This window comes from Exophiala oligosperma (assembly GCF_000835515.1).
Source record: "Exophiala oligosperma strain CBS 72588 unplaced genomic scaffold supercont1.9, whole genome shotgun sequence".
Lineage (NCBI taxonomy): Eukaryota > Fungi > Ascomycota > Eurotiomycetes > Chaetothyriales > Herpotrichiellaceae > Exophiala > Exophiala oligosperma.
The window spans coordinates 27,714-40,612 of record NW_015622826.1 but is presented as its reverse complement, the minus strand read 5'-3'; the positions used below and the strand labels follow the sequence as shown (position 1 = coordinate 40,612).

General features: G+C 51.2%; 6 protein-coding genes across 6 annotated transcripts; 4 read left to right on the top strand and 2 right to left on the bottom strand.

Moving 5' to 3' along the window:
• Positions 1-1,183: 1,183 nt before the first annotated feature.
• On the top strand, positions 1,184-2,529 carry PV06_08633 (uncharacterized protein). Its single transcript, XM_016409988.1, has one exon. It carries the CDS (start codon positions 1,571-1,573, stop codon positions 2,483-2,485), a length of 915 nt encoding a protein of 304 aa, XP_016259010.1. The 5' UTR covers positions 1,184-1,570; the 3' UTR covers positions 2,486-2,529.
• A 188-nt stretch (positions 2,530-2,717) lies between these two features.
• On the top strand, positions 2,718-4,532 carry PV06_08632 (uncharacterized protein). The gene has a single exon (XM_016409987.1). The coding sequence runs from the start codon at positions 2,800-2,802 to the stop codon at positions 4,321-4,323; it is 1,524 nt and encodes a 507-aa protein (XP_016259009.1). The 5' UTR covers positions 2,718-2,799; the 3' UTR covers positions 4,324-4,532.
• A 173-nt stretch (positions 4,533-4,705) lies between these two features.
• On the bottom strand, positions 4,706-6,227 carry PV06_08631 (DNA repair protein rad18; the record flags this gene model as incomplete). Its single annotated transcript, XM_016409986.1, has 1 exon — positions 4,706-6,227. The coding sequence occupies exon 1, from the start codon at positions 6,146-6,148 to the stop codon at positions 4,706-4,708; it is 1,443 nt and encodes a 480-aa protein (XP_016259008.1). The 5' UTR covers positions 6,149-6,227.
• Positions 6,228-6,391: 164 nt separating this feature from the next.
• Positions 6,392-8,937, bottom strand: PV06_08630 (uncharacterized protein). Its single transcript, XM_016409985.1, has one exon. It carries the CDS (start codon positions 8,767-8,769, stop codon positions 6,493-6,495), a length of 2,277 nt encoding a protein of 758 aa, XP_016259007.1. The 5' UTR covers positions 8,770-8,937; the 3' UTR covers positions 6,392-6,492.
• Positions 8,938-9,114: 177 nt separating this feature from the next.
• Positions 9,115-9,930, top strand: PV06_08629 (uncharacterized protein). Its single transcript, XM_016409984.1, has 2 exons — positions 9,115-9,674; positions 9,734-9,930. Exon 1 carries the CDS (start codon positions 9,192-9,194, stop codon positions 9,600-9,602), a length of 411 nt encoding a protein of 136 aa, XP_016259006.1. The 5' UTR covers positions 9,115-9,191; the 3' UTR covers positions 9,603-9,674; positions 9,734-9,930.
• Positions 9,931-9,933: 3 nt separating this feature from the next.
• Positions 9,934-11,310, top strand: PV06_08628 (uncharacterized protein). The gene has a single exon (XM_016409983.1). It carries the CDS (start codon positions 10,068-10,070, stop codon positions 11,142-11,144), a length of 1,077 nt encoding a protein of 358 aa, XP_016259005.1. The 5' UTR covers positions 9,934-10,067; the 3' UTR covers positions 11,145-11,310.
• Positions 11,311-12,899: the final 1,589 nt, after the last annotated feature.

Genomic DNA, 12,899 nt, shown 5'->3' with positions numbered 1-12,899 from the left:
ATGTTGATCGTCGACTCAGTCGAATACCTGCTGATTCTGAGTAACATTTCCAGGGACGGAATACATTCAAGCCATCTTTACCTTCTCAGTCGTCGCCCTCTGCTCCTTTGCACTCCCGGAAACTTATCACCCGGTTCTTCTTCAACGCAAAGCACAACGTTTGCGGACAGAGACAGGCAATCCCAGCTACTGGCATCCTCATGAAACGGAAAAGGTTGACCGCAACACCATCTTTACAAAATATATCTTTCGACCTGGGCGGTAAGTGAGAACAATACGATAGAATGACCATCTCTGAGTCTTTACTTAGGATGCTCTTTACCGAATCGATGGTGACTTGTATCGCCGCCTATGCCTCCTTCGTTTACGGTCTTCTCTTCTTTCAACTCGAATCCTTCCCAATTGTTTTCGGTCTGAAACGAGGATATTCAACAATTGTCTCCACGCTGCCATTTCTAGGTCTCTTCGCCGGCGTTGTGTTCGCGTTGATCATCAATATTGCGAACCAGAAATTCTACGCAAAAGCATTGGCTCGAAATAATGGACGCGCCGTACCCGAAGCAAGACTGCCGCCCATGCTAGTCGGTGGCGTATTTTTTTCTGCTGGCTTGTTCTGGTTCGGCTGGACCGCTGACCCAAAGTATTCCTGGGCCTTACCTTCGGTTGCAGCAGGTACACTCACGATCTTCTCGTGTCTGTATGTGGATAGACGTCGCTGACTTTGTTAGGTTTCATTGGCGCCGGATTCAATATTACTTTCCAGCAATGTCTCAACTACCTGGCTGATACGTATGGTCCACTTGCGGCAAGTGCAATGGCTGCAAACACTTTTCTGCGATCATTACTTGCTTTTGGGCTGCCTTTGGCAGCTCGGCCATTGTTCCTCAACCTCGGAGTGGCGCCTGGGTCTAGTCTTCTGGGAGGTATCTCGTGCGTGGCACTGCCTGTCCCCTTGCTCTTGATGAAATATGGTCGACAATTAAGAGAGAAGTCCAAGTATACACCGAAACCAGATTGAGCAGTGAGAGTGTTGGGGGACTCGAGAGGAAGAGGAGGGCAGTAGGCGAGAGTGGACGAGGGAGCAGGTCGGCTTAGACATTGCGGTTATCGTGACCTTACTGAGGTCAGTCGTGCGCTCGACCGTACTTCCTACGGCCGATCTTACGCGTCTCACCATTTCTTCGACTTCTTTACCCAAAAGCCTCGGTCCCATCTCGAGTTACACATGCACAGGGCTTCTTTCTTTTCCTATTAACACTTTCTATACTTTCTGATTTGTTTATATACTTTTTTCCAAATTATAGAATCATACTCTTGTATGAAGAGGCCCAACGACATCCAAAATATAAGGTTCTTTCTATCTCATCGCTCTCGAGCGTATCAACGGCATTGGAAGGTTCAAACTTCCGGGACAGAAAGATATATATATGCTGTCGATCACTGGTAATTTTGGCCAACTTCGAACTCCTGCGGCCAACGCATTCTAGATGAAATATAAGCCTGTGCAGAGTTCCAGGATTCCGCTACTCGGCACAGCCAACGAATGTAACAACTCACCTAGGCCTTCATTATGGAACTAGCTGGACCGATACCAGAACTACAGCTCGGGGATCAATCCCCAGACCCATACCTTTTCGACTTTACAAGGCTGGGACCACAGATCTTCTTCCATGAACCAAAAGGTTCGAGTCCTTCCAACTCTGAGGCTGGGACACCACCCGACCTAATCATACTATGCTCCTGGATGGGAGCACACCCAAGATATATCGCCAAATACACCAAACCATATCAGTCAATGTTTCCTCACTCACCAATACTATTGCTCAAGCAGGACGGACCGGATTTGTTCTGGAAGCCAACATTTCTCCAAAGGCGCGCCATAAAACCCGCTCTGTCGGTGATACGACGAGTGGTGCAGTCCAAACTACCAGACAAACCTCGAATCCTCCTCCATATCTTCTCAAATGGCGGGTCATACTCGGCACTATTTCTCGCAGATGCTTATCGAACCGCATCGACTAATAAGGACGAACCACTCCCCATTTCGGCACTCATTCTAGACAGCACGCCGAGTTTACCTTCTTCCAAGAGTGCTCACGCAGCTATCTCGGAATCACTGCCGAAATCTGGACCCATGCGAACAGTCGGTAGCGCTGCTACATGGGCATTCATCGGACTGGCGAAGACTTATGAAACGGTCTCTGGAAGCGAGAACATAACGTTGTGGTTGCGAAGGAAGTTGAACGAGCCTGGAAGTGCATTCACTCAGAATGGATTGAAGAGGTTGTACATCTACTCCCAATCAGATGCGTTGATACCAGCGGCGGATGTCGAATCCCATGCCAGAGAATCCATGGACATCATTGGCAGGGAAAGGGTTCAACTTGAGGATTTCGTGTCTAGCAGACACGTAGGCCACGTTATGCTTGATGGGCAGAGATACTGGGAATTGGTCGAGAATCTGTGGAAAGAAATGACTTCATGAATGGCGTATAGTTTTAAATTGTATATTCCAAAGAGAGATATCCTTCACGTATGCAAGCAAGGGTAAACGCAAGAATCAAGACAGCTGTGGTCGACGCGAGGATCATGTCAGGCTCGTCGTCCCACGTTCCCAGCCTTGCGCAGCCTTGCATGAATTCTGACGTAGCCGTGGCCCCGTAAACAAAAAGCCCAAACCCCAAAAGAAATACTCTGGTACGGAGTATCAAGACATCGCACTCAGAAACCCCAAACCAAAGCGGTACGGGTGTATCCTGCGCATCCCATCCAGCCTTTCAAGGCCACCCCTCGCGCGAGATGCCCAGCCTCGTCGACTGGCTCGTGTCTCACGAACCTTCCTTTCGCGCCCCCCGGCTCCCTTCGTTGTACTCGGACCTGAACGTGCAAAAGACCACCAACCCAGAAGGCTACACCGCCAACACGACGGCGTGGACGAGCGCCCTGACCCGCGCCGCCCTCGAAGGGCAACTCCCCGTCCACCAACGCCTGATCCTGCACACCTCCGACGACCTCCTCAATGCCCTCGCGAGTCCTCGGTACGGCCGGCCGTCGGGCTTGGGAAACGTCCTCGACGAGGCGGTCAGGTCCGGGAAAATGGTCGACCTCCAGGACTTCCTGACGTCCGAGAAGAGCATATACACCAAGACGTGGATTCCGTCGCCGCTGTCCATCCTCAAATGGGGCCTGAGACGGGCCGGGCTCGTGGGGACCGGCAGCTACGACGTCAACGGGCACCTGCGACAAGGTAGCCTCGTGCTCGTCAGCGCGCTGGAGGAGGTGTACAACAAGCACATTGTCAAATTACGGGAGGGACAGACCAGCTCGAGTTTGACGGACCGTATCGTCAGTCGAGAATTATTCGTCAAAGAGCTCAACGACCTCTTCGGGGGGAAACTATCACAACAAGATCTCTCGGTATTACTACGCTACCTTTCGCGAGACAAACAGATCCTCGCGTACGACGAAACGACGATAAAATTCAAAGGCCCCCACGCGACGACAGCGACGACAGAATCAGACACCGTCACCATCACGCACGAAGACCGGAGCATCGCATCGCTCAAGACACTCATCTCGAACCTCACCACGCAGATATCAACCCTAAGTGCACGGGTCGCCACCCTCCAAACCACGGCTCAAAATGCGGTCAAGGCCAACAACCGCACCGGTGCCATGTCGGCACTCCGGTCGAAAAAGTTGGCCGAGAAATCACTAGAATCCCGCACAAACACCCTCCACCAGCTCGAGGAAGTCTACACCAAGATCGAAGCGGCCGCGGACCAAGTCGAGATCGTCGCGGCCATGGAGGCCAGCGCCGGCGTCCTCAAGACGCTCAACAAGAAGGTCGGCGGCGTCGACAAGGTCGAGGACGTCCTGGACTCGTTGCGCGAAGAAATGGCCAAGGTCGACGAAGTGGGTGGCGTCATCGCCGAGCCCGTCCTCGACGGTGGCAGGGCCGTACTCGACGAAGCCGAGGTCGACGACGAGTTTGAGGCGATGGAGCGCGAGGAGAGACTCGAGCGCGAAAAGACCGAACAGGCGCAACGAGAAAAGCAACAGGCTCGAGAGGCCGAAGACACCAGAAGGAGATTGCAAGAGTTGGACCGCCTGCAGCTGGAAGCCGCGGAGAAGGCGAAAGAGAGCCGCCAGGACGGCGAGAACCAGCAAACCACAGACCCGATCCAAACCCAACAGACACAGAAACAGAGCCAGACTGCAGACGATGCGGTCGAGCAGCAACTCTCGAAAAGCATCGAGAAGATGGAACGAATGGACATTGCCGAACCGCAACGAGAAGGCCGGAAGATTGCGGCAGAGTGAAATACGATCAATGGGTAAATATGGTTATGATCATGATGATATGGAGATTTTGAATCATTACATCAAAGAGTTCCGTGAAATACAGGAGACTTCTTCAGTGGGAACACTCATAAATTAAGATGGTATGTCTGGAGTACGGAGTATCTAGACAAGCTTCGTCGATTTTGTACTGGAATAGTGTACTATTTTGCTTTTTCATGACTCATGAAACCCATTATCACATGTATTTTTTTTTGCCCCTGATGCTGTACATGTGCATGTATTTGTATTTGTATCTGTAGATTGATCTGCACTCATGTGCGTGCCCTTTTGAACTGTCAATCATGATTGACGTGGTGACTGTCTTGATGCAGCAAGCCTGCACCCTGGCAAACAGTCAAACCTAGGTGAAAAACCGACCAGTACTGGGATGTTGATCTACCTCCAGAGAATCCATTTGTACCCCTCGAGAGTCTTGTTTCGGTAGCGTAGGGGCTTCGGCAAGAGACGATGGCGGGCCAGTATTCGCAAACTTCTCATCTTGATCCTGCTGCTGATCAGGGGTGCCAGACGCAGTGGCTACCGATCCTGCAGGTTCTGGTTCTGGATTTGGCTGTTGGACAGCGATGGCTGCCGCTGTATCAATTTCCCCTGGAATTGATACTGGTCCTGATTCCGAAGTCGACACAGCTGGAGCAGCTCCATTCAGCACTGTGTCTTGTCCCTTCTCCGTAACGGCAGTCACCTTCTGTCTGGCCTTCTTGATCAAGTCATCAAAATTGTTCTTCTGGCTCTTGACATGCAAGTCCCGATCAAAATCTTTAGCCATGAATCCAATATTGGGCGGCTTCTCCATCTGTCGGCCTAGTGTGTCTTCCCAAATCCTCAAGTCCGACAGGAGTTGCCTCTTGGTGACGGGGCGTGAAGAATCGCAATTGGCGTTCCAGAGGTTAACCCACTCAGTATGTCTTTTCCGCATCAGTTCTTTCGATCCGTGACTTGGAATCCCAAGATCTCGCAGCTTCTTCCTTAATCCGTTCTCCGCTAGGAGATTGTAGTTTATAAACGGTAACCGGTCGTTCTGTTTCAACGGCTTTTGCTGAGTATAGGCCATCGTTACGGGGGTGACGGTTTGCGCTCTCGAAGGCGGGGCGGGCGATGATCCGCCCTCAAGCGGAGTTGTACTCTCTCCTGCTATACATTTGTCCAGGTGCGTATTGATCAGTGTCTCCTTCATCCTTCTGTGGCAGCATGGGCACGCGACCAGTCCATCATTCGGCTCCTGATTTTCGACTTCGAAGTGTGGGCTCTTGTGAGCATCATCAGCATCATCTTCATAAACGCTGCCTTCTTCGCTATCCTCAATAGTGACCTGAGTAGACGGTGCACTTTGCTGGCTTGCGTCTTCGGCGTCCCTCTTGCTTTGACTGCGTGTGTTCCGTCTCTCCACGCCGTTGATTGTAGGCTCAGTCACCACTCTCCTCCTCTTCTTAGGCCTCTCGGAATCTGCTGTCGGCGCTTCGGATCTGGACGCTGCCGCGGCTGTTGCAAAAGTGAAAAGACCTTTTCGTGAAGCAGTGAAATTAGCCACCAGTTCCTCCACCACCCAATTTCGACGCAGCTTGACTTCTTGGTCGGGTTCTCGACATGCTGGACACCGGCCTTCCTGAGACAAGTATCTTCGTATACAAAGACTGCAAAATGTGTGAGAGCAACTGGTCATCATAGGTGTAGTGAAGAAGTCTTTGCAGACCCGGCATCTTAATGATGAGTCGAGTGGCGCAAGTGCGGCTAGAGGCGTAGGCAGCCAGTCGGTGCTGTCTGTAACCTCATACGGGTCATGCATTGTGCAGAATTACCCTGCGAAGAGGGATCAGAGATGCGACAGGTGCTGGGGTTTGAGATGTTTTGGAACTCGAGGTCGTTGCTTGCGGCGTGCAAGTGCATTCGTTGCCCATTCATACAGTATCCAGCACAGACGCGGAAACTGCGCTAAGGAATTGTTTCGCGGACGCGTTTAAATTGAACCGAAAACGGACTGGTTCGCAGATTAGTCACCACAAAGCATCAGAATAGTAGGGAGGCATTCTCGTTGGCAATGAGTATTACAAGTATTCCATATCCTGACACTAAGTACCTGCTCTTAATCTTCATACCTCGGAACACAACGACTACAGAGCATTCATGTCTTCATTCAAAATCGTCATCCTCTCGCAACAAAGGATCTGGTCGGTTTAGTCGGACTGGACTCAGTGGCGCTTGTTCTAATGGGTTGACGCCTGCACCACCAGCAGGCTTCAGGTTCCTCCTGTTGATCGGGCTGTCTACTTTCTCGAGCGGATTCATCTCCTCCAGCGTTTCATCTTCAACTTCAGTCTGTTCTTGGCCGTCGAGATCTAGTTCCAGTTGTCGCGTAGCTCCGCTGAATCCCCTCTTTCTCGCCTCACCAAGCTTGATCCTGACGGCAAGACGCAACTGTTCCACGTATTGAGCCATCTCATGGAATTGCTTCATGGACTCGCTGGTCTTTGTTTCGTTGTACAGCTCTTGGGCTTCGTCCAGCTTTTCTGCCGCAACTTCTGCTCTTCCCAATTTCATCCATTCGTCGGCGGCCATGACATTCCACAACGCAGCTTTTCGCTTCCGCATGCCCCAGCCAGTGTTGCCAATACCGACGCGGTCGGCAAAACAAGATGCAACCCGCTCACTAAGGAGAACGTGTCCTATACTGCCCACCAGACCAAGCTCCAAGCATCGGATGGCCCATTTAGCGGCAAGCTCACTGGCTGCGCGCCCTCGAACCTTGAGTAGTTCGACGCCTAACAGAGTCGCTCTCAATGCTAATGCCGGATCTGAGCACCGGGTCAGATATGAATAATTTGCTGTTTCGACCATGAGGTCAAAGTTCTCGATTTTGAATTTGGAACTGCCACTGCTGGTCAAGGGATTAAGTAAAGTGGCGACATAGCACATCTCGTTAGCACCGGCTAGGTGTTTCCATGCTTTATCGTTCGAATAGTCGGATCGAAGAAGTTCGTATGTGGACGCTGCCAGCTTGTAGTCTCGTAGCATGAATGCATAGTCTGCTAGCTTGCGGAGAAGGCTTTCTGGAGCATCGTACCGATAGGTTCCTTGTAAACTGTCGTAGTTGCCACTTGCTCCCGAAGCACCCAGGCTGGTCGCTGAAGAATTTCGTGAACTTCCAATTCCAGTCCACCTTTTCGACAAAGACATGAAACGTCCAGAAATGCCCCTCCGTCGAGATGCAACCTGTTCATTCCACATTGCAACCCTTTGCTCCATGTGATACACAATCGATTGAGCGATGAGTTCGCGAACAAATCCCCGCAGCGAAGTGACATCGGACGAAAATATGTACGGCGAAGTCGAAGCATTAAGGTCTATCAGGTGTGCAGTATCTTGTAAAAGTGAGAGTTGTTCAGATGGTGAAAGCCATTCGCAGACCGGGAGTTCCTCAGTGTCATCATCTGATTCGGTACATGGCACAGATCTCAGCCTCAAGAGGTGACAATGGAGGCCAAAATGGCGTTTCATCTGATCGAACAGCGCGGACGACTTGCTGAAATCATCCCGATCTTCGTCATGCACAAGCACATAGTACCGCAGGTACTCTGGATTCGCATACGCTGGTAAGGCGTTTGAACCTTGAGCTGTCTGCTGGTAAAGATTCCGGAGCGTCTCAATAGGCTGGTTGGTAGAAGAGCTGATAGCTATGACCGCACCAACAGGATGCCGGAAAGACTCATGCGGGCTCATTGACTGCAGGCATAGTAATCTGGCCAAGAATAGTTTGTAGAAGTGGGATACCTCGCCTCTGGCAGGAACATCAGCTGTGTCATCGAAACCTTCTCCTGTGAATTGTTCCATCAATTCTTCGACCTTTTCAAGATGACCCGCTTCTGCAGAAGGATTCATGCCATTCTGAACCAGTTGGCTCAAGTTCGTAAAATGCACGCCAAAGTCCTCCCATGCTCTACTGGCACCGGTGCTGTCTCTTACAACAACTTTACCATTGATCTTGTCTCCGAAAGGTCGTACCAACCCCGTGAATCCATCTTTTATGCCTTTGCGAACGGCTAGTTCGTCAACCTCGGGTGCAGCACAGACTGCGACTGTAGGTGAGAATGCTCGGACAATGAGGGATCTGGTGTCATTGTAACTCTCCGAGGGGTTCCCCAAAGGACTGTTCACTTGAGATCGACCAAATTTTGCAAATGACAGCGAGAGTCTGCCATTGGGTGAGCTGGAGCGTGATAGGACACTCGAAAAGGTGCTGTTCCGTGACCCTAGGGGGGTAGGACTGGAGGCGCGGAGGGGAAGACTTGTTGTGGATGCAGTAGGAGACTCTTCTCTCGGAGCCGCCCTTGTCTTCTGGACTCCGAGGATTGGGAAAGAAGGTGGTGGTTCCGGCGATTGAAGAGGGTCTCCATCACTGGGCGAGTTCATGGACAGCGGTGGTTATGGATGATGTATGAGGGAGGCTGTCCTTTGTCGTCGCATGAGTGGGGATGGTAATCGTGCCGCTGTTGTCTTTCAGTTTGCATATCAGGGAGATTTGATAGTGTGGTATGAAGACAACTTGTTGTTTCTTATTGTCATCACCTCATCGCAATATCTATGCAGCTATATCAGTGACTGACTTGAAGCACTTGAACAAGCCCGCAGGGAAGGGACACGCTCGAGGAGGCAGTTGCACCACCGTAGAGATAGGTACTTTGGAGCATATTGCTTTATTCGCTTTTCTACTGTCGGTCGAGATCATACACTTTGTATATTGGGAACCCATGTGTTCTCATGATTAATTGATCCTTCGTGGAGCCATCTGTCCCAGGCTCGGACTTCTCTTATTTTCTTGCTGCGACCTCGAGATGGACCTCCGAAAATTCTACTTCAACTACATTTCAGCCATCAACACCTCCACCGACCTTACGACTGACCTACGACCTTACGTTAAGGAGGGCTTGATTCACTCTCACGATGATAAAACACCCATGTCCGTTGACGCATTCGTGCAGATGATACGCCAGAGCCAGAAAGATCTGCCAGGCTTACATTTCGGCATCGACATGCTAGTTGTCGAAAACGATTCTGCAAAGGAAGACACAGGCAATATCGCCTCAAGGATTAGACTAAGCTACGAGCCTTCACCCGGCAGCACGCAGGTATTTTTCGAGCATTGTATGTACCATGTCGAAGAGGGTAAAATTGCAAGGGTATGGTCGGTTCTAGACGGCGCTGGGCAGAAGTGGTTGGAAGAGCATTATGGAGACAAGCCTTGAGGTCTCTCGGTGGCCATCAAGGCTAGGATATGTCGTCGGAAGAATGTATACTCGAAATTTTGTCTCTGGAGTGTGCGCACCATGTCAAGTCCTTCACTATATTGCTGGCCGCATTTGATAACGTCTTGAAGCAGTCCTGGCGGGGATTGAAGCCGGAGGCTATGGCCGACTTACAACATTAAGAATGATATTCTTCCAACTACCTAGGTGCCTAGTATCTACGAGGTAGGTACCGTTACTAATAGTCACAGAACTAGTACCTAACTATTTTTATCACGGTAATCTATACTGTTACTATTCCCTTCCCCCCCCCCCCCCTCCTCGTCCCCTCCCCGCCGAAAGGTAACAATATTCCGCGGAATACTTTACTGTGATCTAGCCCACCGGCCTGATTCCCAATACTTACTTTCAACACTTCCTGAGAGAGCCCAGTATCTCAAAGGCTACTTACATTTTTGATATAAGATGCCCAGATATGGTTTTCTTGACGACTACAGTGAAGGGGTGCACCCTACTGTCATCGAAGCATTAAGTCGGACCAATTTGTCTCAACAGAAGGCATATTCGAACGACGAGTTCTGTGAAGATGCGAGAAGATTGATTCGAGACAAGATCAACGCTCCTGAAGCAACGATTCACCTTGTGCCCAGTGGCACAGCAGCGAACCTTATATCGATAGCAAGCTACTTGCGGCCGTATGAGGCAATCATTGCAGCACCGTCTGGACACATTGCCACAAAAGAATCTGGTGCTATAGAGTCCACTGGTCACAAGATTATCATCACAGAGCCGACTGCAGACGGAAAATTGACCCCAGAGAAGGTTGGGACAGCGTTCAATCAAAATTCCTTGTTTGCACACCAGGCAAAGCCCAGAATGGTATACATCTCGAACGCGACCGAGATGGGGACGGTGTACACCAGGAGCGAGCTCGCAGCTCTCAGCACAGCCTGCAGGAGTCTCGACCTTCTTCTTCTCATGGACGGTGCTCGCCTCGGTGCTGCACTGACATGCCCCAAGAACGACATGTCCCTGGATGACATTTACAACCTTACAGATGTCTTCTGGATCGGAGGGACAAAGAATGGGGCACTTTTGGGCGAGGCGGTGGTGATCAAAGATCAGAGTCTCGGGCAGTCATTCCCTTACCACATGAAACAGCGAGGGGCACTTCTGGCCAAAGGGCGGATCTTGGGCATTCAGTTCGTCACGCTTTTCAACGATGATCTCTTTTTCCGCCTTGCGCGTCACGCCAACGACACTGCGGCCAAGATTTCCACCTCCCTGGTGAGTCTGGGGTTCAAATTATGGGCGCAGACCGAAACCAACCAAGTCTTCCCTGTTTTGCCGCCGGCGCTTGTTCGGGAATTACAGAAAAACTTTGATTTCCATATCTGGGAGCATCTACAAGATGGGTCTCTCGTTATCCGGCTCGTCACTGGGTGGGCAACAGAAATGGAGGCAGTGGAGAGATTCTGTGCTCTGGCCTATGCGTGGACGAAAAGATCCAGAGAAGGTTACACAACAATGGAGAAGCTTTAAAGGGTGACAGTCAAGTCGTGTCCTTCACCCCGGTCAGTGCCCGGTCGTGCTGGTGCAGATACCCACTGACCTTATAGGTCGTAGCAGCGATAAAAGAGTATAGCGTCCAAACAACTCCGATCTATGTGATCCTACGAGTATAACTTGACAAATGCATTCCGATAAGTGAGATGATACGAAATACTCGATAAAAGATCTATATCCTAACACTAAACTCTTGGTAAGGGTTACTGTGAGGTTCTCGACGGGCCAATCAAAGGAGATTGCGCGCTCGCGTTACGCCTGCCTCGTACTTTACACCTCGTTGTATTCCCTTTTGGGGCCCGGCTTAAGGGGCCCTCTCCATGGCTGATTGCGGTGCTAGGACTCCGTGACTTGCGCCCTGAAGCCATGCGCGTCCTCTGCTCTTCTCTCCATGGCCACTCTTCCTTCATATATCATATAGCTAGCCCAACTTGTAATTTAAAGTTTGGGCATCCTATAAGGTAATGAACTTTTCTGCTTGCAATCTCCAACGACAGTACAGCACTGTCGTTCAGAAAGAATCCGATTCTCTCGGCACAATTCGAGAACGAATAGCCGCGATCGCTCGTCTCTGAGACAGCGTTCGTGCCACTACTACCACTCCTGTCTTTCCCCAGTCATTGCATTTCAGACGACGGCTGGTAAGGAACGCTATGCCGACCCAAGTGTCGTCGACGCCTCCAGCAGTGGCGGAAACGTCCTCCTCCCTGCGACACACGAATGCTCAGTCACCGTCTCTCTCTTTGGAGGTCGCCACACCCATCGAACATGTGCGAACCGCGCATCTCAACGCCGAAGAGTGGAGGGGGTGTTTGACCGCCGAACAATATTGCGCCCGGGAAGCCGTCTTGCACAATACAGACCTGACCCGCGAAGGCGGCATCACCTGTTGGATCCTCACGACAACATTGGAGGAGAACCTTCCCAAAGAAGGCGACGCCGATGGTCCATCGTCACGACCCATATTTGCTTCGTGTGAATCGATCCTGTTTCATGCATACGTCGCTCAAGAAGGACGTTTGAAGCAGGTCCGCGCTCACGGTATCGGAACCGTATACACGCCAGCCGAACACCGTGGGAAAGGCTATGCGGGCAGGATGATGGCAGATCTCGGTCCAAGGTTGGAGATATGGCAGCAGCAGCAGCAGCAGCAGCAGCAACAGCAGCAACAAATCCCGCGTGGTGCATTAAAGAAAAATGCGGCGTCGCTGTTGTTCTCTGACATCGGTCCTTCTTACTATGCGCGATTCGGCTGGGAGGCCCATCCGAGCAATCATGTCCACCTGTCATCATTAAAAGATCGGGACTCTTACTACCGGGAGTCGGCTAAGCTCGATTTACCATCAGTCCACGATTTGACCGCCGTAGACTTACCCGGAATCCCTGCCGTCAGTCACCTCCGGCACGAGCTCCTAAGCAAGTCCGCCGCCGACCCGGGAACGACCTATTTCGCGGTCCTTCCGAGCGTCGAGCATTTTCGTTGGCACCATGCTCGGGAAGAGTTTGTATGCCGGTCATTGGGAAAACAAATCCCAGTGGTCAAAGGTGCCATACACGAAGCCACCGGGCTCGCTTTGATTTGGAGCCGCGTGTTTGCCAAGGACCAGGACGATTGGCAGCTTCACGTTCTGCACACGGTCATTCCTCCTGCAGCAGCTCAAGAAGATGATCTTGGAGGAGGTGGAGAAAAAAAGGAAGAAGCAGAGAGAGCAATGTCAGCTCTGCTCCTCA